Source organism: Bipolaris sorokiniana (assembly GCF_000338995.1).
Source record: "Bipolaris sorokiniana ND90Pr unplaced genomic scaffold COCSAscaffold_16, whole genome shotgun sequence".
Taxonomy (NCBI): Eukaryota; Fungi; Ascomycota; class Dothideomycetes; order Pleosporales; family Pleosporaceae; genus Bipolaris; species Bipolaris sorokiniana.
Window position 1 is genome coordinate 314,699 of NW_006911910.1, and position 24,396 is coordinate 339,094.

At 50.9% G+C, this 24,396-nt stretch overlaps 11 protein-coding genes across 11 annotated transcripts; 2 read left to right on the forward strand and 9 right to left on the reverse strand.

Moving 5' to 3' along the window:
• Positions 1-164: 164 nt before the first annotated feature.
• Positions 165-627, reverse strand: COCSADRAFT_251577 (uncharacterized protein). Its single transcript, XM_007706423.1, has one exon. It carries the CDS (start codon positions 527-529, stop codon positions 278-280), a length of 252 nt encoding a protein of 83 aa, XP_007704613.1. The 5' UTR covers positions 530-627; the 3' UTR covers positions 165-277.
• COCSADRAFT_184838 (uncharacterized protein) lies at positions 619-2,806 on the reverse strand. The gene is made up of 4 exons (XM_007706424.1): positions 2,727-2,806; positions 2,185-2,502; positions 1,961-2,131; positions 619-1,909 (listed from the first exon to the last, which is right to left on the reverse strand). The coding sequence occupies exons 2-4, from the start codon at positions 2,495-2,497 to the stop codon at positions 726-728; spliced, it is 1,668 nt and encodes a 555-aa protein (XP_007704614.1). The 5' UTR covers positions 2,498-2,502; positions 2,727-2,806; the 3' UTR covers positions 619-725.
• An 859-nt stretch (positions 2,807-3,665) lies between these two features.
• COCSADRAFT_251596 (uncharacterized protein) lies at positions 3,666-4,446 on the reverse strand. The gene has a single exon (XM_007706425.1). The coding sequence runs from the start codon at positions 4,292-4,294 to the stop codon at positions 3,728-3,730; it is 567 nt and encodes a 188-aa protein (XP_007704615.1). The 5' UTR covers positions 4,295-4,446; the 3' UTR covers positions 3,666-3,727.
• Positions 4,447-5,917: 1,471 nt separating this feature from the next.
• Positions 5,918-7,288, forward strand: COCSADRAFT_100700 (uncharacterized protein; the record flags this gene model as incomplete). The annotated part of the gene is made up of 2 exons (XM_007706426.1): positions 5,918-6,255; positions 6,307-7,288. 2 exons carry the CDS (start codon positions 5,918-5,920, stop codon positions 7,286-7,288), a joined length of 1,320 nt encoding a protein of 439 aa, XP_007704616.1.
• Positions 7,289-7,520: 232 nt separating this feature from the next.
• On the reverse strand, positions 7,521-8,873 carry COCSADRAFT_347140 (uncharacterized protein; the record flags this gene model as incomplete). The annotated part of the gene is made up of 2 exons (XM_007706427.1): positions 7,521-8,390; positions 8,553-8,873. The coding sequence occupies 2 exons, from the start codon at positions 8,871-8,873 to the stop codon at positions 7,521-7,523; spliced, it is 1,191 nt and encodes a 396-aa protein (XP_007704617.1).
• A 1,877-nt stretch (positions 8,874-10,750) lies between these two features.
• COCSADRAFT_251629 (uncharacterized protein) lies at positions 10,751-11,646 on the reverse strand. The gene has a single exon (XM_007706428.1). It carries the CDS (start codon positions 11,345-11,347, stop codon positions 10,778-10,780), a length of 570 nt encoding a protein of 189 aa, XP_007704618.1. The 5' UTR covers positions 11,348-11,646; the 3' UTR covers positions 10,751-10,777.
• Positions 11,647-12,656: 1,010 nt separating this feature from the next.
• Positions 12,657-14,094, reverse strand: COCSADRAFT_100760 (uncharacterized protein; the record flags this gene model as incomplete). The annotated part of the gene is made up of 3 exons (XM_007706429.1): positions 12,657-13,324; positions 13,375-14,002; positions 14,056-14,094. 3 exons carry the CDS (start codon positions 14,092-14,094, stop codon positions 12,657-12,659), a joined length of 1,335 nt encoding a protein of 444 aa, XP_007704619.1.
• A 1,456-nt stretch (positions 14,095-15,550) lies between these two features.
• COCSADRAFT_100767 (uncharacterized protein) lies at positions 15,551-16,740 on the reverse strand (the record flags this gene model as incomplete). Its single annotated transcript, XM_007706430.1, has 3 exons — positions 15,551-16,401; positions 16,458-16,610; positions 16,674-16,740. The coding sequence occupies 3 exons, from the start codon at positions 16,738-16,740 to the stop codon at positions 15,551-15,553; spliced, it is 1,071 nt and encodes a 356-aa protein (XP_007704620.1).
• A 214-nt stretch (positions 16,741-16,954) lies between these two features.
• Positions 16,955-17,831, forward strand: COCSADRAFT_30375 (uncharacterized protein; the record flags this gene model as incomplete). The annotated part of the gene is made up of 2 exons (XM_007706263.1): positions 16,955-17,325; positions 17,402-17,831. 2 exons carry the CDS (start codon positions 16,955-16,957, stop codon positions 17,829-17,831), a joined length of 801 nt encoding a protein of 266 aa, XP_007704453.1.
• Positions 17,832-18,503: 672 nt separating this feature from the next.
• Positions 18,504-19,966, reverse strand: COCSADRAFT_151944 (uncharacterized protein). Its single transcript, XM_007706431.1, has 3 exons — positions 19,853-19,966; positions 19,444-19,774; positions 18,504-19,395 (listed from the first exon to the last, which is right to left on the reverse strand). Exons 1-3 carry the CDS (start codon positions 19,895-19,897, stop codon positions 18,746-18,748), a joined length of 1,026 nt encoding a protein of 341 aa, XP_007704621.1. The 5' UTR covers positions 19,898-19,966; the 3' UTR covers positions 18,504-18,745.
• A 1,286-nt stretch (positions 19,967-21,252) lies between these two features.
• On the reverse strand, positions 21,253-24,376 carry COCSADRAFT_203340 (uncharacterized protein). Its single transcript, XM_007706432.1, has 3 exons — positions 24,183-24,376; positions 21,980-24,127; positions 21,253-21,924 (listed from the first exon to the last, which is right to left on the reverse strand). Exons 1-3 carry the CDS (start codon positions 24,220-24,222, stop codon positions 21,521-21,523), a joined length of 2,592 nt encoding a protein of 863 aa, XP_007704622.1. The 5' UTR covers positions 24,223-24,376; the 3' UTR covers positions 21,253-21,520.
• Between the last annotated feature and the right edge of the window lie 20 nt (positions 24,377-24,396).

Genomic DNA, 24,396 nt, shown 5'->3' on the forward strand with positions numbered 1-24,396 from the left:
CTATACTAATCCCAGGAGCTTATCCAACCCCCAACCGATTGGACAAGTCTAACAGCCCAACTCCAATCACCCAACCGCAACCCAACACGCCACACTAAATCTACCGGCCACGCCCCCTCCCCCACCGCTTCGCACATGACACGCAGTCTCCAGCGATAATCCTCCGAGGAAGACCATTCTTTAGCCCTTGGAAATGCTTCTTTTTCTCTAACCCACGAGTCACTGCAAAGCCAAGCAGAACAAGTTTGGCCTCTTGCTGTGCCCCGTCAGCCCTACCCTAAGCACACTGACACATGTTTATTGTCTCACAATACCAACAATGCATCGTGGAGCAAGTCTGCCTTGGGGAAGATAGAATGAATGGACTTTGTTGGACTATGCGTGTACATACATAGACGCTGTGTACATACAAGCGCCTTGTTCTTTTGAAAGAAGAAAGAAAGACGTTGTCAAGTATTGGCAGTTCAACTACCGTCTTATTCCCTCCAATTATAATGCACGTTACTATTACCACAAGCATTGGAAACATACCATTGTCAATTGAACGGGTATTTGGCCCATTGCACTGGTGAACAGTAGAAGTGGCTCAGTCTCACATTACACTCATGAAGTTTGAATCAACCTGTCTCAACACTCATCATCACCTAATTGCATTCAATCTCAGTCTTTGGAGCCTACATTACGTCATTGCATATATTCATCTTCTTCTTCTTTCTGTCCTCACATCACTTCATCTTGGAAATACTAACCACATTCCTCAGCGTCCCAAAAGGCAACACGTCTGCAATGCGCTTCTTGTTGGCAAATAGCATCACCAGCCTGTCCAGTCCACAGCCCCAGCCTCCCGTTGGCGGCATCCCCCACTCGAGTGCTTCAAGGTAGCTCTCGTCAATGGATCCGTGTCCATCGGCTTGGAAGTCAAGCTGCTGCATAAACTTTCTTCGCTGCTCAAACGGCGAGTTTTCCTCTTCGTACGCATTGACGTATTCGCGTCCATGAATAAACAGTTCCACGCGTGAAGCCACACGCTGGCCCGTCGATTCATCCACATATGACTTGGACAGTGGTGAAAGAGCTTCCGGGTGCTGCGTGATGAACGTGGGGTTCTGGCATAGTGGTTCAATGTACACTTCTGCTAGACTGTCAAGTAGACGCGGTAATGTTGGATTTGGAGGGGCATCAAGGCCGAGTTCTTTGTAGAGCTGCAAAACCTTGCTCGGAGCGTCGGGTAATGAGAAGTCGGGCAGCTTGCGGCCACTAGCTTGTTCAATCGTGGGGATAAAGGGGAGTTGTGCAAAGGGCTGTGAGAAGTCTACGCTTTCCGGGGATGTTAGTGTGGGGAAATATGTTGAGCGCAATGATTCGATTGCGGTATGTAGACCGTGGATCAACTGCTCCGTCCTGGCAATGACAATGGGCAATGTGGCGCCAACCTCGTAGAATTCGCACGTGGAGAATTCAGGGTTGTGTGTGTTGTCCACACCCTCATTTCTGAAGACGCGCCCGATTTCGAAAATCTTGTCTTGCCCTCCGATGATGAGGCGCTTCAAATTCAGCTCTGGCGCTATCCGCAGTCGGATTGGTATGTTGGAGAGCTCGTTGGCTACAGTTTCAAAGGGGCGGGCAATGGCGCCTCCAGCGCTGACGTCAAATATGGGTGTCTCGACCTCCATGAAGCCGCTCTCGATAAAGTAGGTACGGACGTAGTCATATATGAGTGCTCGCAGACGAAGAATGTCACCCGGCTCGTCGCTCGTAAGGGCATGGATGTGCGGCCGTCGTGCGAGCGTCTCGGCATCTTCAATCTTCTCGGGCAGGTGATGAAGGCATGGGGCAAGGACCTGGGGCACTTGGAGGGCGAGGATGGAAAGTTGCCCGGTTGAGGTCTTGGTTGGATTGCCGTTGATTGCTGGCAAAACTTAGCATGCATCCCAGGCAGAAGACGGGCAACATCACGTACAAATCCAATCGCCGATTCTAGCAACTTTTTTGAAGCTCTTGAAGCTTTCGTCAAGACCGTCCTGCGGCGCGAGCTTTTTCAATTCCACCATGACTTGGAGCCGCTGTGTGTCGCGCTCGATATCAAGAAACATCAACTTGGAGCTAAGCAGCCGCACTGAGCGCACCCTTCCTGACGGTGTCAGAACGGGAATGTTTTTGCTCACGGGTAGTGGCATATCCTACCAAACACGGACACGACATCACTTGTGGTTTCTGATATGTCATGATACTTTGCATTAAAGTCGCGTACCGACATGTTCTGGGCATTGGCCGAGTAGACCAGTCTTGGATGATAGTCACCCAATGGCTTTACTTTTGCCAAGTGGTCGAGCCGCTTCTGCTTCTCGACATCGTGCGGGCCAGTGTATGCGTCGGCGGCTATGCTCTGCACGAAGCGTCTCTGAAGCGCGATGTAGGCTTGAGCATGGTGCGGCTTGAGAGACCGACTAGCTCCATGGAGGTAGGGACGCAGGAAGTTAAAGGATGGCTTGCTCATGGTTCCTTATGGTCTTATTAGCCACAATGCGCATTGATTCGTCAGAGAAAACGGCGGTAATTGAGAGGGTTCAGTAAAGGGTATGGTGAAGTCAACCGCCACGAAAGGCGTCATTCGCAACGGTTCTAAGGTTGTTTTGGATCATCATGTGAAGAGGGTTGTATTGGCTTGATGAGCAGCCAGAGTACAAGGCACATGGGCGCAGAAGAAGAGAGGAGGTGGTACTAACCTTTGTCACAAGCACGCCCATCTCTACAGAGACGAATGGCGGCATGCAATGCAGAGAGAAAAATCGTCGTGACAGAAACTGCCAAAAGCTCTGACCAGCAGAGGTGCGCACGGGTCCGCACATTGGGCACGAATGCCTGAGCTAAGCGATCACGTGACTCTGATGCTAGCGTGCCGCCAGCGGGTATATAAACTGGCCGCCCCCCGTCCCTTTCTTGATTCCTCATACTTACCTTCTTGCGACGCACTGAGCTCAAGTATTCAGTGGTCTGACAACGTCGCCTCCATTGCACAGCGGGGTGTGGTGTTGTCATGAATCTCCTTCGGGGGCTTCAGCGGGGCAATTTTTGCTGGTCTGCCACTGTGGCATTTCTTTTTCATTAATTCTGTTGCCTAGTGCAGCGGATTGAGGAAGAAGATGGGACGTGAACCAGCACATCCACTATCGACTATCACCGTTAATAGCGTTTGCTTGGAGGTGCTGTATCCTGCTGTATTGCTTGCCCACAGATATGTAATGTTACATATACCTTTCTGTCAGGCTCCAATATTGCGCTAATACGCGCTCTGCTTATTTACTATAATCGGTTAGCATGTTAGGATGCCATTCCTCAGGTTCCAGAAGTACGTCTCGCTGCCCTGCGACAAGCCTCACACTACATTCTTAAACACCTATCCATACCCACGATAGCATCCAGCCCACCCATTTGTACGATGCCTTGGCCATCGATGTCTGATTGTTCGACATCTTCTCATCTCGCAACCTTTGCCTCTTTTGCCATTTGCTGTCCAAGAACTGGATTTGCTCTAGATAAGTCTCATACTTTGCCATTCTCTCCTCATCCTCTTCAGAAAGTCGGTGATCCGCAACAAGCATGATGTAGTCCACAAACAAAGGCTTGCCGTTGTATGTCACGTTTACATCAGCGCCATGGTGGAGTAAAAGCTTCATGAGGCGGTGTCGATGCAGCGCGCTCGGGGCGCGACATCGGCCAAAAGGCTTCAACGAAATCTGATGCAGGAAACGACCTCATATTGAGCAGTCCCCATACATCTCGTTGGGATCTGCGCCCGATCCAAGGAGATAGCGCACCATGTCCAAGAGCTCAATTTCCTGGAACACGGCTTGCCCGAAACCCAGAATATGCCATTCCTGTGTGTAAGCCAGTCGAGAAAGTGAACTGGGGGTCGAGAATGCCGAGACTTTTCCGATGTCGGTCTAAAGACCCAGTCAAACGTTTGCGCGTGTGCTGGAGCAACGTTTGAATGCCGTGTCTTCATGGATTTGAAGTACAAGCTAGACAAGACCTTTTGAGATTTGGTCAGGTACCGACCTTCGTTGACCAAACTCGTCAGGGCGTCTCCGATGGCTTTCAGGTCTTCTGCCTTGATGGCTGATCCTTCTCGCGTCAATGCAGCTTGAGCTTGCGTTGCATCCACCGCTATGTCGCTTATTTCTTTCGACAACCGATCTAGCATCTGTGTTTGATTCAGCTCCATACGAATATTATCCTCTTTGAAAGCTTGAAGCTGTACGTTTATCGTAGATTGCCGATCTCTAGATGACATCAGTTAGACTTCTTGTTTCGACTGGAGAAAAACAGGGCCAACTCATCCCAAACTATATACGAGGCCCTGGGTCAGATCTCGACGGTGGCTGTCCAGCTTTCTCTGCAATTCTTCAATCTTGCTCTTCTTCCAAACGCTCCGTACTGCTTGCAGAAAGCTCTGGTATGATCGATTTTGGACATTTTGTTTCACTTGTAATTTCTGCAACAAAACTAGTAGTTCGTCGGCTATAGACTTGCAAGATGCTGCAAGATGTACGAAAGAGTGATCAGACGTAGGACGAAAGTCTAGATCAAGTTCATGTGCTATGTTAATCGTTTATGTAAAGGCTGTGTACAGGCTGTGTGATGGCTGCATGAGGGCTGTGCCAATGTGGTAGCTAGGCTACAGCGCGCCATCGCGCGCAACTTGTGGAGGGGTCGTATTTGCAGACGATGAACGTTGATTGTATCATTAATAACAGATGATCCGAATATGAATGTCTGCTTCAGCATGTAGTTATTTTCAAGTAGAACAGAATATTATCTACCTATGTTGTAACCAAATATATGCTAATGGTTGTATTCGTAGCATCTTCGAGCAGACGTATTGTAACCCCTCCCTGTCATGTGGCGCACGCTTTCTTGTGGCTGCATACTTACTCGACTTCAGCTGGTGATGTAGTCCAACTAGCATTGCCTGCGCTGAGCTTGCCTGTCGATCGCATGTACAACACGCTCGGATGTAGTTTTTACACGACCGGAGATTTTTGGCACATGCATGGTTGCTTTCCATGTTTCTTCAGAGGCATCATGGTTGTTTTTCCTATTGCGCAAAATACGCCGAAGACATGCCTTTGTACCTGCATTAGACATTGCCCAGTTTCCCTTCCGGTACCCGTGTCTGCGTTACGTGCATATTGCCCAGATGCTCGACACATGGAAGCTCACGCAATCCCCCATCATGGTCCTCAATCTCAAGGATATAAGTCCTTTCTTGTGCCGTGTTCTTTTCCACTACAGCTTGACGTCGGTCTGGACGCCTCGACCATGCTGCATTCGCGCTACTCTCAGCCCACAACTACTCAGTTGGTTTATCACTGCCAGCCACATCAGAATTACAACACACTCGATTCATAGCCACGCGCCGAAGATGCCGAAGTGAAAAAGCCTGGTCTTGCCGGCCATCGTTGCCTGTCTAGCTCCAACGGCGATCGCCAAAATGCGTGGTGCCCCGCCATGACATCGCCATGACGCGTGCCTGAAATGTTCACCACCAACACACAGCATGTGCCGCTGCACATGGCAATCCCATATTCACCTCGCATAGCGGACATCTGCCCCTCCACAGCATGTCATGACGTTAGGCTAGCCCCTACAGGCGCATGTACAAGGGGGGGAGGATTAACCGCTGGTTCGCGGTAGTTGTAGCAGGGCTGCAAATTCAACGTCACATTTTCACCAATATGTCATCGATCTGACTCTGGACGTAGTTGAAAAGGTAGGCCTTCTGCTCGTATAGCTCTTGTACTTCCCAATCCCCCATACTCTATTGAACCTTTCCAATTGTATCTATTGATATCCTCGAATTTCACCCATCAGTAATACATTGCAACAACCGCCCAAAATGATGTCCCAAGCCGCCATGCAGGCGGAGAAGGCCGTAGGCCACGGAGACAACGCCACCACCACGCAGGATGTCACCAACCCTGGAAACAATGAGGCCTGGTCAGACAACTCGGAAAAAATGAAGGCCTTGGCATGGTTCGGCAAGAACGATGTCCGCATGATTGAAACTCCAAAGCCAAAGGTCATTGAGCCTCGCGATGTTATTGTCAAGGTGACCGGATCCACTGTTTGCGGCTCAGATCTTCACTTGCTTCACGGCTCTGTCGTAGAGATGCAGAAGGGCGATATTCTCGGCCATGAATTCTGTGGTGTTGTCGATGAGTGCGGTTCCGAAGTCACCAAGTTCAAGAAGGGGTATGTTTGACCTATCACACTGTATGCAAATGCACTGCTAACACGATGTAGCCAACGCGTTGTTGCGTCCTTCCAGATCGCCTGCGGTGATTGCTACTACTGCAAACAGAAGCTATCTTCCCAATGCGAGAAGACAAACTCCAACACCATCGAGAACACCATGTATGGCGGCCGGACCGCGGGCATGTTTGGATACTCTCACTTCACTGGTGGCTTTGCTGGTGGCCAGGCAGAGTACACTCGCGTTCCCTACGGTGATGTTAACCTGCTGCCACTTCCCGACGACGTCCCTGATGAGCAGGGTCTCTTCCTCTCCGACGTCCTGTGCACTTCATGGCACGCCGTTGTTGACACTGGTGTTAAGAAGGGAGATGTTGTAGCCATCTGGGGAGCTGGCCCAATCGGACAGATGGCTGCAGATTTCTCTTTGCTGAACGGCGCATCCAGAGTCATCATGATTGACTCCAACTGGCGTCTCGACTTCATCAAGAACAAATACCCCCACATTGATACCCTCGACTTCTCTACTCTGCCCAAGGGAGAGTCGGTAACAAGCAAGCTCAAGGAAATGTGCAACAACCGCGGCCCTGATGTCAGCATCGAGTGCGCCGCCGGAGAGTACGCAAAGGGCTGGGCACACTACTTTGAGATGATGCTCGGCCTCGAGACCGACACCAGCGAAATTGTCAACGAGATGATCTCCAGCACACGCAACATGGGTCGTTGCGGTATCACCGGTGTATACGTCGGCTACACCAACCATTTCAACATCGGTTCGCTCATGGAACGCGGCATCCGCCTGATTGGCAACGGCCAAGCCCCCGTCCACATGTACTGGGAGTCCCTGCTCCAGATGATCCAGGAAAAGCGCATCGACCCGTCCAAGATGGTTACCCACCGTGTGCGTCTCGAGGATCTCGACAAGGTCTACTACAAGTTTGAGAAGAAGGAGGATGGCATGCAAAAGGTCTTTGTCGAGACAAAGTGGAGTTTCCCGGCTGCCAAGTGTAGCCCTGAGCTGACTAAATACTAATTCATAATGACGCAGAGTAGAGTGTTTGTAGCTTAGTGATACCAACAAGAATATAATGTTAACGATTGCGAGTGATAAGGTATCATCCCTGGTTTTATATTGAGTCTTACCTTGTTATTGATTTTTGGTATATCTAGCAGTTACATTGCGTGAACAGAAAATCAAGATTGTGTTATGAGATGCCTCACGCAAAGCACCCAATGCTGATCTTCCTAAAAGCAGGACCCTACACTCAATCACTCTCCGAGTCCGTCTCGTTGAAACCCCAACTTTCCATCTCCTTTTGATAATTCTTCGCCATCTTTTCCTCCGTCCACTTATCCCTGACCAGCCAGTACGTCGAAATGCTGTAAAACTGCCAAGCAAAAGCCCAAAAATATCCGATAGCGTACTCGAAGCGATCAACCCATTTGGCATCAGTGCCATATCCCAGGCTCTTCCTCGCCTTCCTCCAGCAATAAACTACACCACCCTCGATAGCCAGTGGAATAACCTGGCTCGTGTACATGAAGGTGATGGCCCAGATATCCCCCCAGGGAGAGACCTGCCACCTCACGGCTGTGTGCATGAGGCCCGAAAGGAAGAAGACGAGCATGTTCTCGAACAAGCGCGTGAAAGTGTTGCGCGACATGCCGAGCCAGCCCCTAGTCACGCACTTGACGTGACCGTTGAAGGAGTGGTAGATGTAGTTGTGCCAGTAGTGCCTCCAGTACCGTCGAACCGACCATGCAGCAGAGAGATTTCCAAAGAGACCCAGGCCCCATTCTTCGGGGCCATCAATGCCCAGTGCAACGTGTAGCACGGCGAAGATGCTGTGGTAGCTTTCGTACAGCCACTTTGTCGGCACGTTCCAGTTGAAGGCTTCTTCGGTGCGCCAGTAGATTTCTCGGTAGTGCAGCGACGAGGGCAGTCGCCTGAAGAAGGAAATATGGTCTGCCGTGGCGTAGGCGTCGGGGTCCCGGCGAAACGGCGAGACGTGGTATTCGTAGTATTCCCAGGCGTATTGCTGCGCGTACAAGCGGAGGGCTTTGAAGAAGTGGTAGAAGACGAACTGCCAGCGCGAGAAGCCGTGTTTATATCTGGCTTGTGGGATGTGTTGCGACTTTTGCTCTGAGACATTAATTGGCTCGTCCGTCTTCTTATATGTAGCAGCGTGGTCTTGCTCCTGCTTCTGCTCAGTGTTGATATTGTATACTGCTCTTGTCGAACTGTTATATTCCTGCTGCTCATATAATTGTTTTTGCTGCTGCTCGACAACTTGAACATGACTCCGGTCAAAGAACACCTTGTATGCTTGCCTGATGCGCTCCTTGGTTTCACCCGGGCCAGGACGCACATTGGGCTTGAATTCCAAGATGCACACTTCGTAGCTCATGTGTGCGAACCAGATGATACATGCTCGGGCAAGTGTATCGACGTGATCGGAGTTGGGCGAGATATATTCGCAATACCGGAATGCGAAGAATACCGGTACGAAGAGGTACACCATGGTTTGTTTACGAGCGAGGGAGGTGGCGGGTGGGTAGGCGAGGATGGAGATACCATATGCGATGGCTATCGCGAGTGGACCCGCTGCTACCGGCATGACAGACGGAGTCCAGTTTGGGTGCACATAGCGGCCAGGCATTTTGAGTGGTTGTACGAGTTGGTTGTGTGTCGGGCTAATGCAAGTTGATGGAGTTGCAGAGCCGGGTAGAAGAAGTTGAGAGTGCCAGTAGAAATAGCAGGTGCGCTGCTGGAAAGTTGACATTGCATAAATTCGAATCAAGTGAACGTGGGGTTTTGCTTCATCATCCGTGGTTGGGCAAACACTACCGAGATGAAGCTCGCAAGACTGGCTCGTCCAATTCCCTTTGCGGGAAACCAAATCACTTCCACACATTGGCGCAAATATGACCTCACGGGTTTTTTGAGCGGTGAAAGTGTTTAATCACTCATGTTCCCCATTGGGCCTGTGGTGCAAAAGTTCTGCTTATGATTCAGATTTGGGCTGCTTTGGCGAGGTAGTGAATCGGCTTTCACTGAACGATATCGCCGTTTTCATTTTACAAGATAGGTGAGTGGATTGGATTTACAAATAGCTGCAATACATCATTACTCGATCCGAAATCTGGATCAGGGTTGGCAACATTTTGCTATGTCCCAGAAAGCCCTATCGTGAATCAGAATTGCACATTGGAGTGGACACAATACTAAAACTTGAGCCTTCAGGTGTTTACCAAATGATCTTTCTATCATTTGATTTAACAAGGTAAACATGCACACCATCATCTGAAGTCCCTGTTTGGAAATGTTCGTCTCCCACTCCTCTTAGAACGAACATTGTGGATACAAATGAGCATCTCCATACCGACTGGCACATTCTGATTAAGTTGCAAGAGCAAGATGCATCAGCCATAACCCCAGCTTTCTTGAGACCTACAATACGATTTTCAAAATAGAAGACACTACTAGTAATACCTCGTATTATTCAGCAATGATCATACACATCGCTCACGTAACAGTGACCCACTCAGTCCTTGAGAATACGAGGTCAGCCCACAGCCTAGAATTGTCTCCACGAGCACTAGCCACAGCACTCGCAGCGTGCACTGAAGCGAAAAAATAAGCTTTGGATTGGCGAAAGGGTAGTGCAACATGACAGCCGCAGTAGGCCAAGTCCTGATCAACAGGGGTAGCAAGTATTGGAATCCAGATGCGCCAAGGAGTATCCAGAATACACCTTATCACTCCAAGACTATGTTCTAGAGGATTTCATTTGCAATCTCCACCCCTAGTGTCTTCCACATTGTCTATTTCCCGTAACTCAACCCCAGGGAAATCGTTGCATATGCATAAAGGAGAAATACAGATAGACATAAGAGATGAAGCGGAAAGAAAAAAGCAAATTAAAACCTACTCAAGCCACGCTGCTTTGGCGACATGCATAGTCACCGCCACAGCGCGGCGCTCCCACATACCAAGACGTCCGCCAAGGCAAAGAGCAAGCAAGCGGCAAAAGAAGGGAAGGACGAGTGAGAAGAAGAAAAGCGGGTTGAGGGAAGAGAGACGAAGAGAAGAAAAGAAGCATACGTGATATCGACCGTCATCTCCAAGTTGTCACATCCAGAAGCAGGGCAAAACCTCCCACTATCGGTAAAATCGCGGGACCCCGGAGCACAATCGGTGTCGTTGATCGTGGTCGTATTCGCCGGCCCCTAAATCGCCTCGTATCGCGTAGCGGGCGGGAGAGTCGAACTACTCAGCGCCACGGACACGCGTAGCCGCGCCAGCGACCCAGCGACCCTCACTAACGGGACGCCAAAAAACCCCCACGTGTCGGCTAGTCTACGCCCTCGACACGAAACGGACTCGTCGCAAGAAATGCTCGCGTGAGGGCTCCGAAGCAAAGTCCGAAGTAATGTCTTACACCCCCATCACTATCTCTGTCGTGTAACCCAGAGGGAAAAGCGAAAAATCGCCCCCTTTTTGGTTTGCCTATTTTTGAAATCAACCTATTATAGTCGGGCGAACCCTAGTAACCATGGGGGGAGGGGGTTCAACATGAGAGACACCAAAATACCTGACGCATATTACAACTATTTTGGTTTTCCGCCCCTGTCCCCCAACCCAGGAAATCCTACTAACCAGCCCACTTCCACAACCAACACTGTAAGTAAGAATGTTGCACCGCACTGCACTCACCTCATCCGCAAATATCCGCCCATCCATAGTAGCATAGCTCCAAACATACCATACCCCATCGTTGCATCCCGCCTCCCCCTCCCCCCCATCCTCGGCTCCTATCTTCCGCGCGCCCAGCCACGCACACACATACGTACATGGCACGTTGCATCCCCTCATCCATGCTCCCCCCCAAAAAAAGCTCGGGACCGCGCCTAGCAGCACGAGACCACCACCACCCATTTGCCCACTTCCCAGCTTGATTCCACATTTACATGCAGCAGTATGCAAGTAACTAACTACTCTAGAACAGCATGCATGCAATATCGCCAAGTCGGTGACCCCATGTCTAGCGCATCCGAGAAATTCATCATCCACGCAAGAGAGAAATATCATCCAAGGACAGAAACAGAATAGAATAGAATAGAAAGACAGTAGAGTCAAGAGCAAGTACGTCTTGGCACTTTGTTCGGTACCGCTCTTCCTAAAAGCAATCTTCTTCTTTTTTTTGGGGGTAGGGGGGGAGGAGAGGTGGTAGCGGCTGGCCTTTTATTTTCGGACTTTTCACGTCTCTTTTCTTAGAGCGGCGGGTGCGGACGACTCTGCTACTGAGAGATGGGATGATGGATACATAAGGAAGGAGTGGAGGACGGAGGAAGGGAGGGGGTGCAGGTGGCTAAGTTAGGGGTTCAAAAAAAAAGGGCCGAGTATACTAGTATCTTTTCAATGTGGCTGATGTAGCTAGCACTTTTGTTATCATGCTTGCGCCATCTTTTTTTTTCTCTTTCTTTCTCTATCCTGATTCTTCGAATTGAAAACATGGTTTTACCTTGGATGTGAGATGGCGCTGGCCTGGCCTGGCCAGACCATATGATAAGGATCGTGGTGGGTGGTGCATTACTACTCCGAGTTAGTGGGTGCATTTTCCAAGGCGCAAGACAGGAAGTTTTTGAAGGTCCAAATGGGCAAGCGTGTGGCGTTCTGCCGCAACGACGTCATCGGGCATATCTTCACATGAAGCGCAATGGAGAAAGTTGTCGGTTTTTCTTGATTTGTTTGTTGACCTACGTATGGCGAGTGGGGACGCGGGATAATGGTAAATGTTTATGCAAGGCAAGGCTGCGTGACAACGCGATGGATGGTCATGTGGTCACATTAGCGGTGACTGTGATGCTGATGCCTAGTTCATGTGTTATTAAACTTTCGCCAGTGATGCCGATGCGATACCCCCCTTAGGTCAGACAAAGACACTGTTCAACGCACTGAGCTAGCACCACAAACATATAAATGACATCACAGTGCCCGCGCTGCTGAGCTTTCATGTGTTTTTGCGGTTGAATTACTAGATAGTTTGGCGGGCTTTGGACACGCTTCTCAAAATACAACACGCCGATCGTCTTGACGGCTGCGACACACGGAACGCTGGCTCATCTAGGCCCTATGCACATGCACATGCCATATTTTCAACAGTTGCCCCCAAAAAAACTCCTTGAAAATGCCATATGCGATAAAAAAACTGGTATCCGCAGATATTGGAAAACCCTGAACAAATGAAATCGTTACCCTGACAGAAATGAAAAAGAAGACTAAAAAAAACTTGGTAAATGTTGCCGGACCGGACCAGAGGTTCTCGTTTGTTTCTCCGATCGGCGTGCCCATTGTTCCTTGATTACGCATGCTTGGTGGATTAATCGTTCATGGCTGTCTACGCCATGTTTGCAGCGCCATGCTTCTCGTCCTCGCTTTTTTCAAACATGGTATCCTCAAGCCACTTGGTGGCCTTGGCGCACTGTGCGTCGACGTAGGTGATCCAAAGATGAGCAATCGTGTACTCGACAACGAAAAAGAGGGGGATTGCTAGTGTCCAGACGAGCCAGCTGGTGGTCCTGGGGATGTAGTGGTGAATGGCCTCGCCTTGACCGTCCTTTGGTTGCTCAACGTGGTATGGGGCCGTGCTGAATCCATAGATCAATCGTGCAAGTCCAACCTTCATGACGGTTCCGTGGGTCAGGTAGACAGCAAAACTATTGCGGCCAACCCACATGAACAGCTTGTTGGAGAAGAGGCTCTGCAGAGAAGGCGAAAGCCAGATTCCAGTGACCATGAGATCCCACCCAATAGCGGTGAAGCGCTTGGGGTAGCTTGCGGCGCCCTGAGGAATGATCCAGTCTCCGAGGTTCTTGAGCTGGACAGACCAGGTCGCCCACTCCCAGTGCTCTCCGGGGAAGCACGCCACATACCAGCCGAGGATGATGAGGAAGGCGGTGGCGAATCGACGGGCCTTGACGCGGTTATTGACAAAGTCACGGAAGCCCTTCTCTGAGCCGAGGTCGCAAAGGATAACACCGTAGAGGAACTGGCACTCAAAAGTTTCTAGAGTGTGTTAGCTGCAAGCTGAGGTGCGGGAGCCAGATGTGACATACCCTTTTCTGGGCTCGTGCGCATCCAGTACCAGAAGAACAAGACAACGCAGGTGAAGAGACGCATGCGGAACTTCATGAAGACGGTGGCGAACAGGAGGATGTAGATGAGAAAGGCACCCTGGAGGAGAGGCAGAAGAGCCCATTGGTGGTCGTCGTACTCGTTGTTTGCGCCGGACCAGGATGTCTGGAAGTTCCTGATCAGTCGTGGAATCTCCGTGTCGAGGCTGCCAATGTTGGTAGGGACAGAGCGTCGGAACCAGTGCGAGTCGCTGAGGTGGGCAATTTCAAAGGCACCCAGCTGGGCGAAGAACCAGGCAATGACGAGAGCGATTGTGGCGGGCATAATAAGTCGGGGTGGGCGGCGGAAGGCGGATTTGCCCAGTGTTTCCAAGGCTGCTGGGATGTTGCCAGACTTTGCCTGGCGGAGAGGCTTGATGGCGCACACGTATCCAGTGAGGAAGGCAAACATGGTGACACCGATACGGCCTTGAAAAGGTAGACGGATAAAAGGTAGTTGGAGCAGTTGGGGTGCTGCGTTCTCGTTGTCGCGTGGCGACCAGAGGCTGTAGTCCCAAGCTCGGCACAAGTGTGTTACCACGACCCAGAAGGAAGCGACGCCACGAACACCCTGCATATGTCAGAGGCACGACACGGAGAGGGAAGTAGAATTTGACTGCATACCTCTACCCAAGTAACATTTTGGCGGTTGCTGGAAGCCATCTTGCCTGGGCCAGCGGCGGGCTCAAGGGGAGTCGCAAGGCTTGAGATGGTGGCGCGAGCGAGCGACAACGGGGCCTTTGCAATGAAAGACATGTGCATGCAGAGGGCGTGGGCAGTGTGGCGATGGGGAATCGGAGCCCAAGGAAGAAATGGTGAGTGCCTGAGTCGGGTGGTAAGGAAACGAGAGAGGAAAGTAAGGAAAAAAAGAGCGACTGGAGGCGACTATAGCAGCTGCATTGGAGTGGACTTGGGCCGACCAAGAAGGAAGTTAAACGCATCACCAGGGATGGAGCAAGTTCCCCATGCGAAGACGGCATCTCGGATGGGACTGCTTGGCGCGATATCGATCTGTCAAGCAAGAGCAGCAACGAGATGGGCGTGTCATTGGCTGTGGGGCTGAAAGGAGAACAAGCGCCGGGCAAGCATGGGTGGCCGCGTCATAGAGGCTGGGCGTGAGAGCACGACGCCCCCACTGGTTTCAGGCAAGGAAGGCTGCTTGGCAGTCAGCAGCAGCCGCATGTGGCGGTGTATTCTGGGTGCTGCTGCAGGCATAGTGTACAGCAATAGAGTGGTAGTTGGACACACCTACACCTCTCCGCCGTGCCGACTTCCGCTCAGTGCAATCGCCAGCAGCCCAGCCCCCGTACCGATGACCTACCAGTCGCCCGGTCCCCCGCCAAGCTCCGCCCGCCCTCATGACCGGGCGGCCGCTGAGATGGAGATATGTGTGTGGGTGTGCGTGCTGGTGGTGTGCATGGCGCCCAGTCCGGCATGTGGCGCGGAGACCACACGTTGAGCCACAGTCGCTGCTTGGGGGCGGGATCGTCCCAGTAGATTACACACCAACCGCTGTTTTATGTGCACCCAAGGCCGCGCAATATGGCCCCTGTGTCCGCCAGGCGACACATACTCCCTACACTATCTACCATCCACCGTCCAAGTACATACACGTACGCAACCTTGACGCGTTACTGCAATATCCCCAACAGCCTATCTGAAATGAGGCTCTGCAAACCTGCGGCTCTGCCATGCGTCTCCCTGTCGACTGCCAATTCCGCCCAGCCAATCACTCCACGGCCCTAGCGTCCCTGTCTTACGCCATCTCCCACCCCCTCCACACCATGGATAGATAGGGCTTTGGCCAACCCAATAATGCCATCCCTTACCTTTCGGGCCCGTCTATCCATGAGTCTAATTAAGTACTCTACTTACACCCACAACGCCTCATAACGTCCTCTTGCCTAACCAACCGCCCACTGATACCGATCCTCATTGGCCCCACGCATGATGTCATTGCTTTGCTTTGCTTTGATTTGCTTTCTTCTTCATATTTGCTACTCTACAGTACATGCAGTACGTGTATATACAGTAGTAGAGTACATGCTCTACGCCTAGGCTACAGCTGCATATAAAACACACACACACACACACACACACACACACACACACACACCCGCTAGTGATTCTTCTCAACAATCTCCTTTGCAAATGCTGCAAAGTCCCGCTTGTCATCCACCTTCTCCCACAAGTTGGGCTGCGTAAACACGGCCAGTGTATTCCTCGCAACTTTTCCACCGCCAGCTCCAGCTCCAGCGCCCCGCACAAAGTGAGGCACCGCTTTAAACTTGCCTTGGGTGATGATCTCGAGCGCCTCGCCAGTCTGGAAGGCTAGACAGTCGCGTGGGATGCTGACTTTGGTCACGGCGCCCGTGCGCGAGTGAATGTAGAGGCCTGCCTTGGGGTCCGGAGATCGCTCAAGTTCCTCGAGGGGTGCAAACGACGCGCCTGCTCGCGGCACATTCGCTCCCTCGTCCACAAACATGGCCGATGTCAGCCCGGTCAGGCACCCATGGTCGAGATGCGTCGCACACCAGTCGTCCTCATCCCCGCTCGAAATCTCCGAGCCAGATGCAGGGCTGGGGAAATAGTGCAGCAGCCGGGCTTTTGTGGAAACACTTGTCTTGACCACATGTTCGAGGTACCCCTTTTGATAGCCTTCAATGTTCGCTTCGGCGTACTTGTCGCATGCTCGCGCAACCAGTGCTGCAATGTCAATGATCAGCGTACATAGCTCGCGGAACGTCTCCTCGAAGCCTGGCAGCAGTTGCTCCGATGGCCACACGTTGGGTGCTGTGTACTCTGGGAACGACGGGTATTTCTCAGCCACTGCCTTTTGCTGCGCTTCAAACCCGGGCGCACAGTTGACATAGTATGAACCCTTTAGAGTGTCGTATTTGCCATCCTTGAGCGTCTCTTTCCCACATGACCATCCAACTAGCCACTTGGAAGCGGGCGATTCAAGCTTTGCTAAGACACGATCAGCCCGCTTGAAACTCAACGAGATACAGAGGGTCTATGCTTACCCAGTTCGTCCTGAGACAGGTTTCCAAGAGCAGATGCATACGAGAGCAGTCTGTGGCGCAGATCATGGAATCTGGACGGGAGATCCTTTACAACAATGATACCCAGACTCGCGGAGCCAAATGCTTCCTCGAGTAATGCAAAGTCGACATCGTCTGCAATGCCAACATCAGCAACGGCTGCCTACCACTGTGAACAATGCATCCACCACCACTTACTGTTCTTCAGAGCATCCAGCCCGACAACGACAGCGCTCTGGTTCACGGCAGCATTAGTGTTGGCCATGGCGATTGCTCACAAAAGAATACTCTGGTATTCAACAATGACCATGCACTATGTCGTTGACTCTGACACTTTATCGTCGTCTGGGTAGCGCACAAGTGGTGCAAGCCTAACCTAGAATCTCAACTTGGACCTGCCTGATTTGCGCCAGCCTCGGCCAACTCCGATCTCTCACCTCCGACGCCGCATCCTAATACCTCAACCCAGGACCGCAAACATGCCAAAAGCCCTCCATTTCAAGGGTGACAAGAAAGTCAAGAAGCGCAGAAAGGCCGCGGAGCCATACGATACCGACAACGTCCACTCGAACCAAGTCACGCCCAGCGCCCCTGCAGAAGCCGAGAGTGACGACTCTTGGGTGGGCGCGGATGCGCCCAGCGACATCTCGGGACCTGTCCTCATAGTCCTTCCCACCGACAAACCCACCTGCCTAGCATGCGACGCAAATGGCAAGGTGTTTGCTAGCGATCTGGAAAACATTGTCGAGGGCGACGCTGCTACTGCCGAACCGCATGATGTGCGTCAGGTGTTTGTCGCGACTCGCGTCGCAGGTACTGAGCAGCTAAGTTTGAAAGGCCACCATGGCAGGTAAGACGAAAAAAATCCCTGGCATTCTAGACTCTGGCCCCTCCATGTACCAGCAATTAGCTCACTCGCTTTCTAGATACCTTAGCTGCGACAAGTTCGGCGTCTTGAGCGCGACTGCAACGGCAATTTCCCCAGAAGAAACCTTTCTCGCCGTCCCAGTGCCCGACAATGCTTCTGCATTTTCGCTCCAAACTGCACGCGACAAGTTTGTCAGCGCTCGCGACTCCAAGGCTGGCCCCGAGCTACGCGGCGATGCAGAACATATTGACTTTACAACTACGCTGCGTATACGGATGCAGGCGCGATTCAAGCCGCGCCTCAAGGCAAACAAGGAAGAAAAGGCAAATGCCAAGATTAGCCGCAAGGAGCTGGAAGATCAAATCGGGCGACGGTTGGACGATGCCGAAGTCAAGAAGTTGCGGAGAGCAAGGGCCGAAGGAAACTTTTACGAGACTGCCTTGGACATGAAGGTCAAGTCTAGCCACGATAAGTATGCCAGTATGTGAAGGCAAAACACAGCCATACTCTTTGCCAAACCACTCTGGCAAGAAAATAGAGAGAGAGGCATGCCGTGTTCCCTCACAATGATAGCGCTACTATTAGCGTGTATAAAAACGGCGGTGGTGGGCTCCTGCGTCTTTTCGTAACGCTGTACACTTTGCCTGATCGGCAATCGCAAACACTCACAAGAGATATGCTTAGCCCTCCCCCTCGTGTCATGGTCTGGAAACAGTTTCAAAGCATAAGCGCCTTCACGTTTTGTGTGTGCCTGGTTGCATCATTTCCCGGGTCCTCCCTCAGAATCGTCCCCGGCATTGATGCACGCACTGGGGGGAAGGCATACAAGTCAACAGACTTGCACTTTTTTATTATTAATGCAGTTCCAGTTTGCAGTTCGTTCCCCCCCCCCCCCTTCCTTTCAAGCTAAAGAATACCCAATGACTCGCGCCCCGATCTACGGTTTTCAAGTCATGCGAAAGCAACCGTTTAGGCGAAAAATGTTATAATCGTTGCAAATTAGGCCATGTGAGACGGATTTTGTCCTCAGGCTTTGTGTTAGCCTAAGACTACGTGGATACTTTCGTGTAGTGAGCTTTAGTCATCGCGTGCACCAAGTTAAATCAAATCAGTTCATACTCAAATACGCTTTCTCGCGTTGCAAAGGAACAAGGGACAGCCTCGTCTTGATGAAATCGCTGTATTAACATGCTAGGATATCTTTCAAGTCTCAAGATAGAATCTATACGCTTCTGACGTGCAAATGTGGCCTCCATGTGCTACAGAACACTCCATATCCTTTGCTAGCACAAATAGCGACCGACAATGGGCACAGTTGTGCTTGCACTGCTTTTATCCGCACTCCCGGATCTACAATCAAGTACACACCGTCATATCCCATGCCCCACATATATACACGCGTCTAAAACTTGTACACCTGGTCCTTGCTATAGCCAAGCTCCTTCAGGTAGCCGTCAAGCTCGCCTTGGTCAGACGGGCTCTTCTTGCCACCGCTAATGGCCTTGTACATGCCGGGGGGTCCGCAAACAAACAGCTTAATCTTCTCCCCCTCCTTGGGTTCTGGAAGCACAGTCTTCAGAAGCTCCTTGGTGATGTATCCCTTGCCGCCTTGCCACGACTCTGGTGGGTTGTCCAAGACGTAAAATGCCCGGAATCGTTGGGGGTAAGTGTTCTCCAGCTCTTCAAACTCGCGCTTGAGCAGAATGTCCTCTTCAGTCACGTTGCCATATACGAGCGTCACCTTGGTCTTGTCCTCGGGGTTGCGGAAAATGGCGCGTGCTGTTTGCCACATGGGAGTGATACCAGTTCCACCAGCAATCAGCGCAATGTGCTCAAACTTGTTGGGTGTCCATTGGAATTTTGGAATGGGTCCCTTGATATCTAGTCGCTGGCCAGGCTCCATGCTGTGCATGTGCTCCGACATGGGTCCGTTCGGGTAAGCCTTGATGATGAAATCCACTGTGCCCTTCTGGTCTACGTCGCTGATGGGAGTGTACGGTCGAATAACGGGCTTCTGCATTTCGGGACCCTTGTACTTGGTGATGACGGCAGCTATACAAAGTCAGTAAGCTTCTACATGTTTGCCCAAGGTAGAAATACAAGCTACAGGCAGACCGCTCTCCATGTCCTCTTCAGGCAACTTGAAGGTAAGCTTCTTGGTGTTGTGGTTGACAATCTCAGACTTGTCCAACACAAGCGACAGGAAGCCTTGGTCGCCTCCGGTGAAGGCCTTCTTAGCAGGGCCACCGGTTGAGGAAGGGATCTTGTTGGCCTCCTCTGACGGTGGTGCGTTGCCCTTCTGCCCTGATGGTGAATCACCACCCCTCAAGAACAGGTAGGCACCTGCAAGACCAGCAGCACCAATTCCTGTGTAGAGAACACCATTGTTGCCGCCGCTCTTAGGCGCTTCGGATGCATATCGGCGGACTTGCTGGTCTCACACGTTAGTATTTGGCCGAAGACTGAGAGTATTTGTGATGCGCAAAATAGTGAGAAAGCTAGCGCATACCTGGTGCAGCGTCCTGGCCGGGCGGAATACCTGTCTGGCGAACATGGCGAGACGAATTGGTATGTTAAGAGAGGTGAGTGAGGAGTAATTGAGGTGCGTGAGGGAAAACGAGACGTTATCGAGGTACTGAGCTTGCGCTCGTGGTGAGCTAATGCCAAGCAAACGTCATCGCTTGCTGACAAGCTGCCGAAGTCCGGACTCAACACCACTCCGGTATCTCCGCCCCAGCCACCGAGCAACATGGTTCCTTTTTCCTTTGATGATATCAATTCCCTCGGGAGATTGATAGCCAAGACGATAGGCTTTTGTGTAATTCGAGGCCGGTTTAAAAACTTGTATAAGTGCACATCCGGAGGAGCTATATCACCACTGCCAATGTTCACGATGAGATGATCCCGATACGATAAGCGCCATCAATGCCCACAAATCGATTATAGGATCCGAAATGGGGAGGTTTTTTTTAATTCATTTCGCTTTGAATTTTAGGCGAAGACAACATGCTAGACTTATAATACATGTATGAACAGTAGTTTCAAGGAAGTTCAATCTTCTTCCCACTAAAATTGCAGGAATCACGAAAGCAATATAATCCAAGTGACATCAATAATCGGGAGTAGTTGATCTAACTTAGTTATGCTATTAGGAGATGCCTAGTAATGCATTGGTACAGACTTATGGTGGAAAGCAAAATCATATCGTATTTAATATTTCATTTTCTTCGTTTCAGATGATATGATGTCAGCAAAATCCTAATCTATACTCGCTCATCTTCTTTCCGGTGTTCTTCCCTTAGTAATGAGTCACATTCGGCCCTGATAAAACATTCGTAATCACATATTACAAGAAGCATCATGTTTACTACTAGAACGCAACTTACCAGGTCGTCGGGATTGAACACGTACAAGGATGTACAACCGCCATAATAAACGAAACAGATATTCGGGACACTTGAAGTACTTCGATGAGTGTACCGTCAATTGATTGTGCACTACATGACTATCACGCTGTTGCAATCAATGTGATTTCAATCTCATCACTAGAGGATGAGCCCAATGGGATAACAAACAAGCAGAGAAACACGAAGCTGCAACACCACGTAATAAACTATATCTGCCTACTGAGATTCCCTTTTAGAAATAACTTCCAAACTACGTCGCTCAGTACCATAGTGTCCGATATCCTAGTCGCTTAAGCCGCAAACATCGACCTGACGACTTCTGTACTGCATAAATTGAGTCTTCGGAGTCTGGCAAGTCAAGCAGTTGAGAGAGAGCTAAATAAGATCAATAACAATCTTGCAAATTTCACTCTAGGCTATGCACATTAAGAAGTGGAAAAGTATGATGTCTGACTGACACTTCAACAATTCAAACACACATCAAGCACAAATGTCGAAAAATAACCAGCACTTCATTTCCTATACGAAGAAATAAGAATGATTGCCGAGAACAAGCGACACAAAAGAGCAGGAAATTCCAAAACATCACGCTACCAAAAATTCGCCAATATTTTGATGGAGCGGTAACTTTAGAAAACGATTGATACATTGAATGTGTTGCTTACGAGCACCTCGACCACGCCAATTGCCGCTGTTCATGTATGTAATATCGAACCCGAAGCCCTTCCAATAAAACGCCATTCATGCTTTAATTTACACTAACTTGATATTTAATGTCCCACTCCTCCTGCAACCCAGTTCATGAATTCAGGGTCATTAGGGTTGGGAAAAAGACCTCTATCCTGCTGCGGCTCTGCTTGTGCCTGCTGCTGTTGGAGTATTGGTATACCTTGATTCAGCTGCGCTTGCTGTTCCTGCTGTCGTCTTCGTTCTTCTTCCTGTCGGCGCTGTCTTTGTGTTCGGTAGTAGAGAAGAAAGGCCAGAGCTCCGCTGAGAGCCAAAATGATGAGTGACTCGAGTATGTCCGAGTCTATGTCATCGCCGTGATAACCGTCTCCGTAGAAATCATCGCCTCCATCGTCATAGTCGTCGGGCTCGTAGTCGTCCCAGCCAGCAAGTTCGGCTTCAAGGAATGCGCTAAGCCATTCTGAAAGAGTCCAAGTTTTCTTGACCACTATGGTACATTAGTATTGAAGAAATGATGGTTTGGAGGGTAAGTCGTGACATACCTGGTTCTTCCTGGATAGACTTGATGTTACCATTTGTGAACGTGTTCCACCAACTCCGGAATCTCAATTTGTACAAGGCCAACAGAACGGGTAGGTAGGCCTCACGAGGATTCGTCTCCAATGCCAAGTCATAGTGTCGCTTTGCGAGATGGAAGTCCTGGTCGATACCAATCCCGTTTTCATGCATCCAGCCAAGGTTCCATAATGCCTGTGCGCTTCGCATTGTCTCTGCTGCTGCTTGGTAGCAAGCCGCTGCCTTTTCTTGATCAGGTTGTGTTCCAATGCCCATGAGGTAGTAGTCTCCCATTTTGACCATGGAGTCGACATTCTTCTGTTCGGCAGAACGTGTCCAGTAGACCAAGGCCAAGAAAGCATCGCTTGCTAATGTAGCCTTTTGCTTCATAAAGGGCAACAGAGAGTCGAATGTGAATCGCGGTTTGGCCTGATCAAGAAGATAGGCAACATTGGCTTGTCCGACCTCGAAACCTTGTTCAGCTGCCAACATGTAGTTGACAAGTGCTGTTTCCAGATCGCCGTTTGCATAGGCTTCGTTGGCTTCTGGGAAAGAAGTCGACACCAGCTCGGCTTTCTCTGCGACTAGCTTGTAGTACGCAGCTGCCACAGGACACGACTTGTCACGACCAACACCGTTATGCGTCATCTCAGCCAGATAATAGAAGGCTTCGAGATGTCCATGTCTAGCCGCAAGCTCAAAGTACTTGATAGCAGTGGAGACATCTCCTTGATCCAAGAATAGTGCTCCGAGCCTGACTTGAGCAACTGCCAGATCCTGGTCAGCTGCAGCGCCAAATAGCTCTGCAGCCTTGACAGGATCCTGTGGCACGCCGAGCCCCTTGAGATACATGATGCCCATGGAGTACTGTGATAGCGCATCTCCGAGCTCGATGCCACGCCTGAACCACGTCTTTGCAATCTCAAAGCTTTGAGCCATTCCCTCACCTCGCAAGAACATTCGGCCAAGGTATCCAGCAGCTTTCGCAGCGAGCTTCTCAGTGGTTGGTGAGACATTGGCGTTAATTTTTCCACCCGGCGTCCAGTACATGCGAGCAAGCTCGAGGAATCGCTTCTTGGCAGCTGGAAGGTCGCGCTTTAGAGTTCGTGCACCGTCATAGTTTAACTTTGCAAGGTTGAAAGTAGCTCTGGCATCGCCTTTGCGAGCCTGAAGATCCATGTATTCGAACACATCGTCTAATGAGGAGAAGGCGTCTGATTGAACACTGGCTACTTTGGCGTTGGGTCCGGAACTACTTGCGCTTGCGCCATCACCGTATACACCACCCTGATCGTCAGCAATGTTGTACGACTCTCTCGGCATAGAGTGTCCGCCCGGTGGTCCAGATCGCATGTATGCAACAGCCTTTCTGGCAGCTTGCCGGTAAAAGTATACGGCCTCCTCGCAGTTACGCGGGGTGGATATGCCAGCCGAATGCCTGTATGCGACGGCCATTTCTGACCGTATATCGCCACCTTCAGCGCCGAGGGTGTAGTACAGAAGCGCCTTGGCCTGATCTTGCTTGACTGCCCCACCTATGCCTGTTGCATGCATGAAGCCAACCATGTGCTGTGCTGAGGCGTTTCCAGTCAGGGTGGCGAGCTCATGGTAGCGTCGAAAGGCTTCAGAGTAATTGCGCGGATGTGTATAGTTACCGTGAAAGTTCATTTCGGCGAGCATGAATAGTGCGTCGGGGTTATTCTCCGCGGCGGCCTCTTCGAGCAGCGTGACGGCTTGGGAGAGCGGCTGCCCAAGTTTTCTCGGTTGCGGGTTCGTGGTCAAGAGTTCCTGCTGCGAAGATCCGTTCATGAAGAGAAGGAAGAAAACTTCTTTGGCGTAGTATGCGCTTGCGCCCAGTATGCCAGATTTCTTGTCAAAGTTCCACCAGGGCGCTGTTGCGGGTTTGATCTGGCGGAGAAGAGCCATGGCCTCATCAAATGCCAGGGCTCCCTGATGCGCATTCACGCCCTCATCTTCGGTATTTCCCCATCTTGATTTCCAGGCCTCTTTGCTCTGCCCCGGTGAGCCACGGCTGCCTGGTGTGTGCCCTGCACCGAGGGGTTTTTGGTAGGTATGGTCTGCCTCTTGGTCCAGATCGGATCGTGAGTATACGGTCAAACATATTGAAAGAAGAACTGCGTGTCTGGTGGTCAGTCAGAGGCTACCTGTGTCGCATGCGTGCATGCATACCGAACAGAAGCGGCACGAGCCGCGGAAGGCATGGCCTCATTGTGGGTATTGGTTGGAAAGAAAGACAGTGGGAAGAAAGAAACTCATCGCGGCATGTCGTCGGACAGCGAGTAGGGATGCGACTACTTGACGCGGTCGTAGTGAAGTCGTCTGTAGAGGCCAGCTTTCCACTATCGACGCTCGGGTGGCAGTCGTGCTCCGCTGCCGTGTCTGG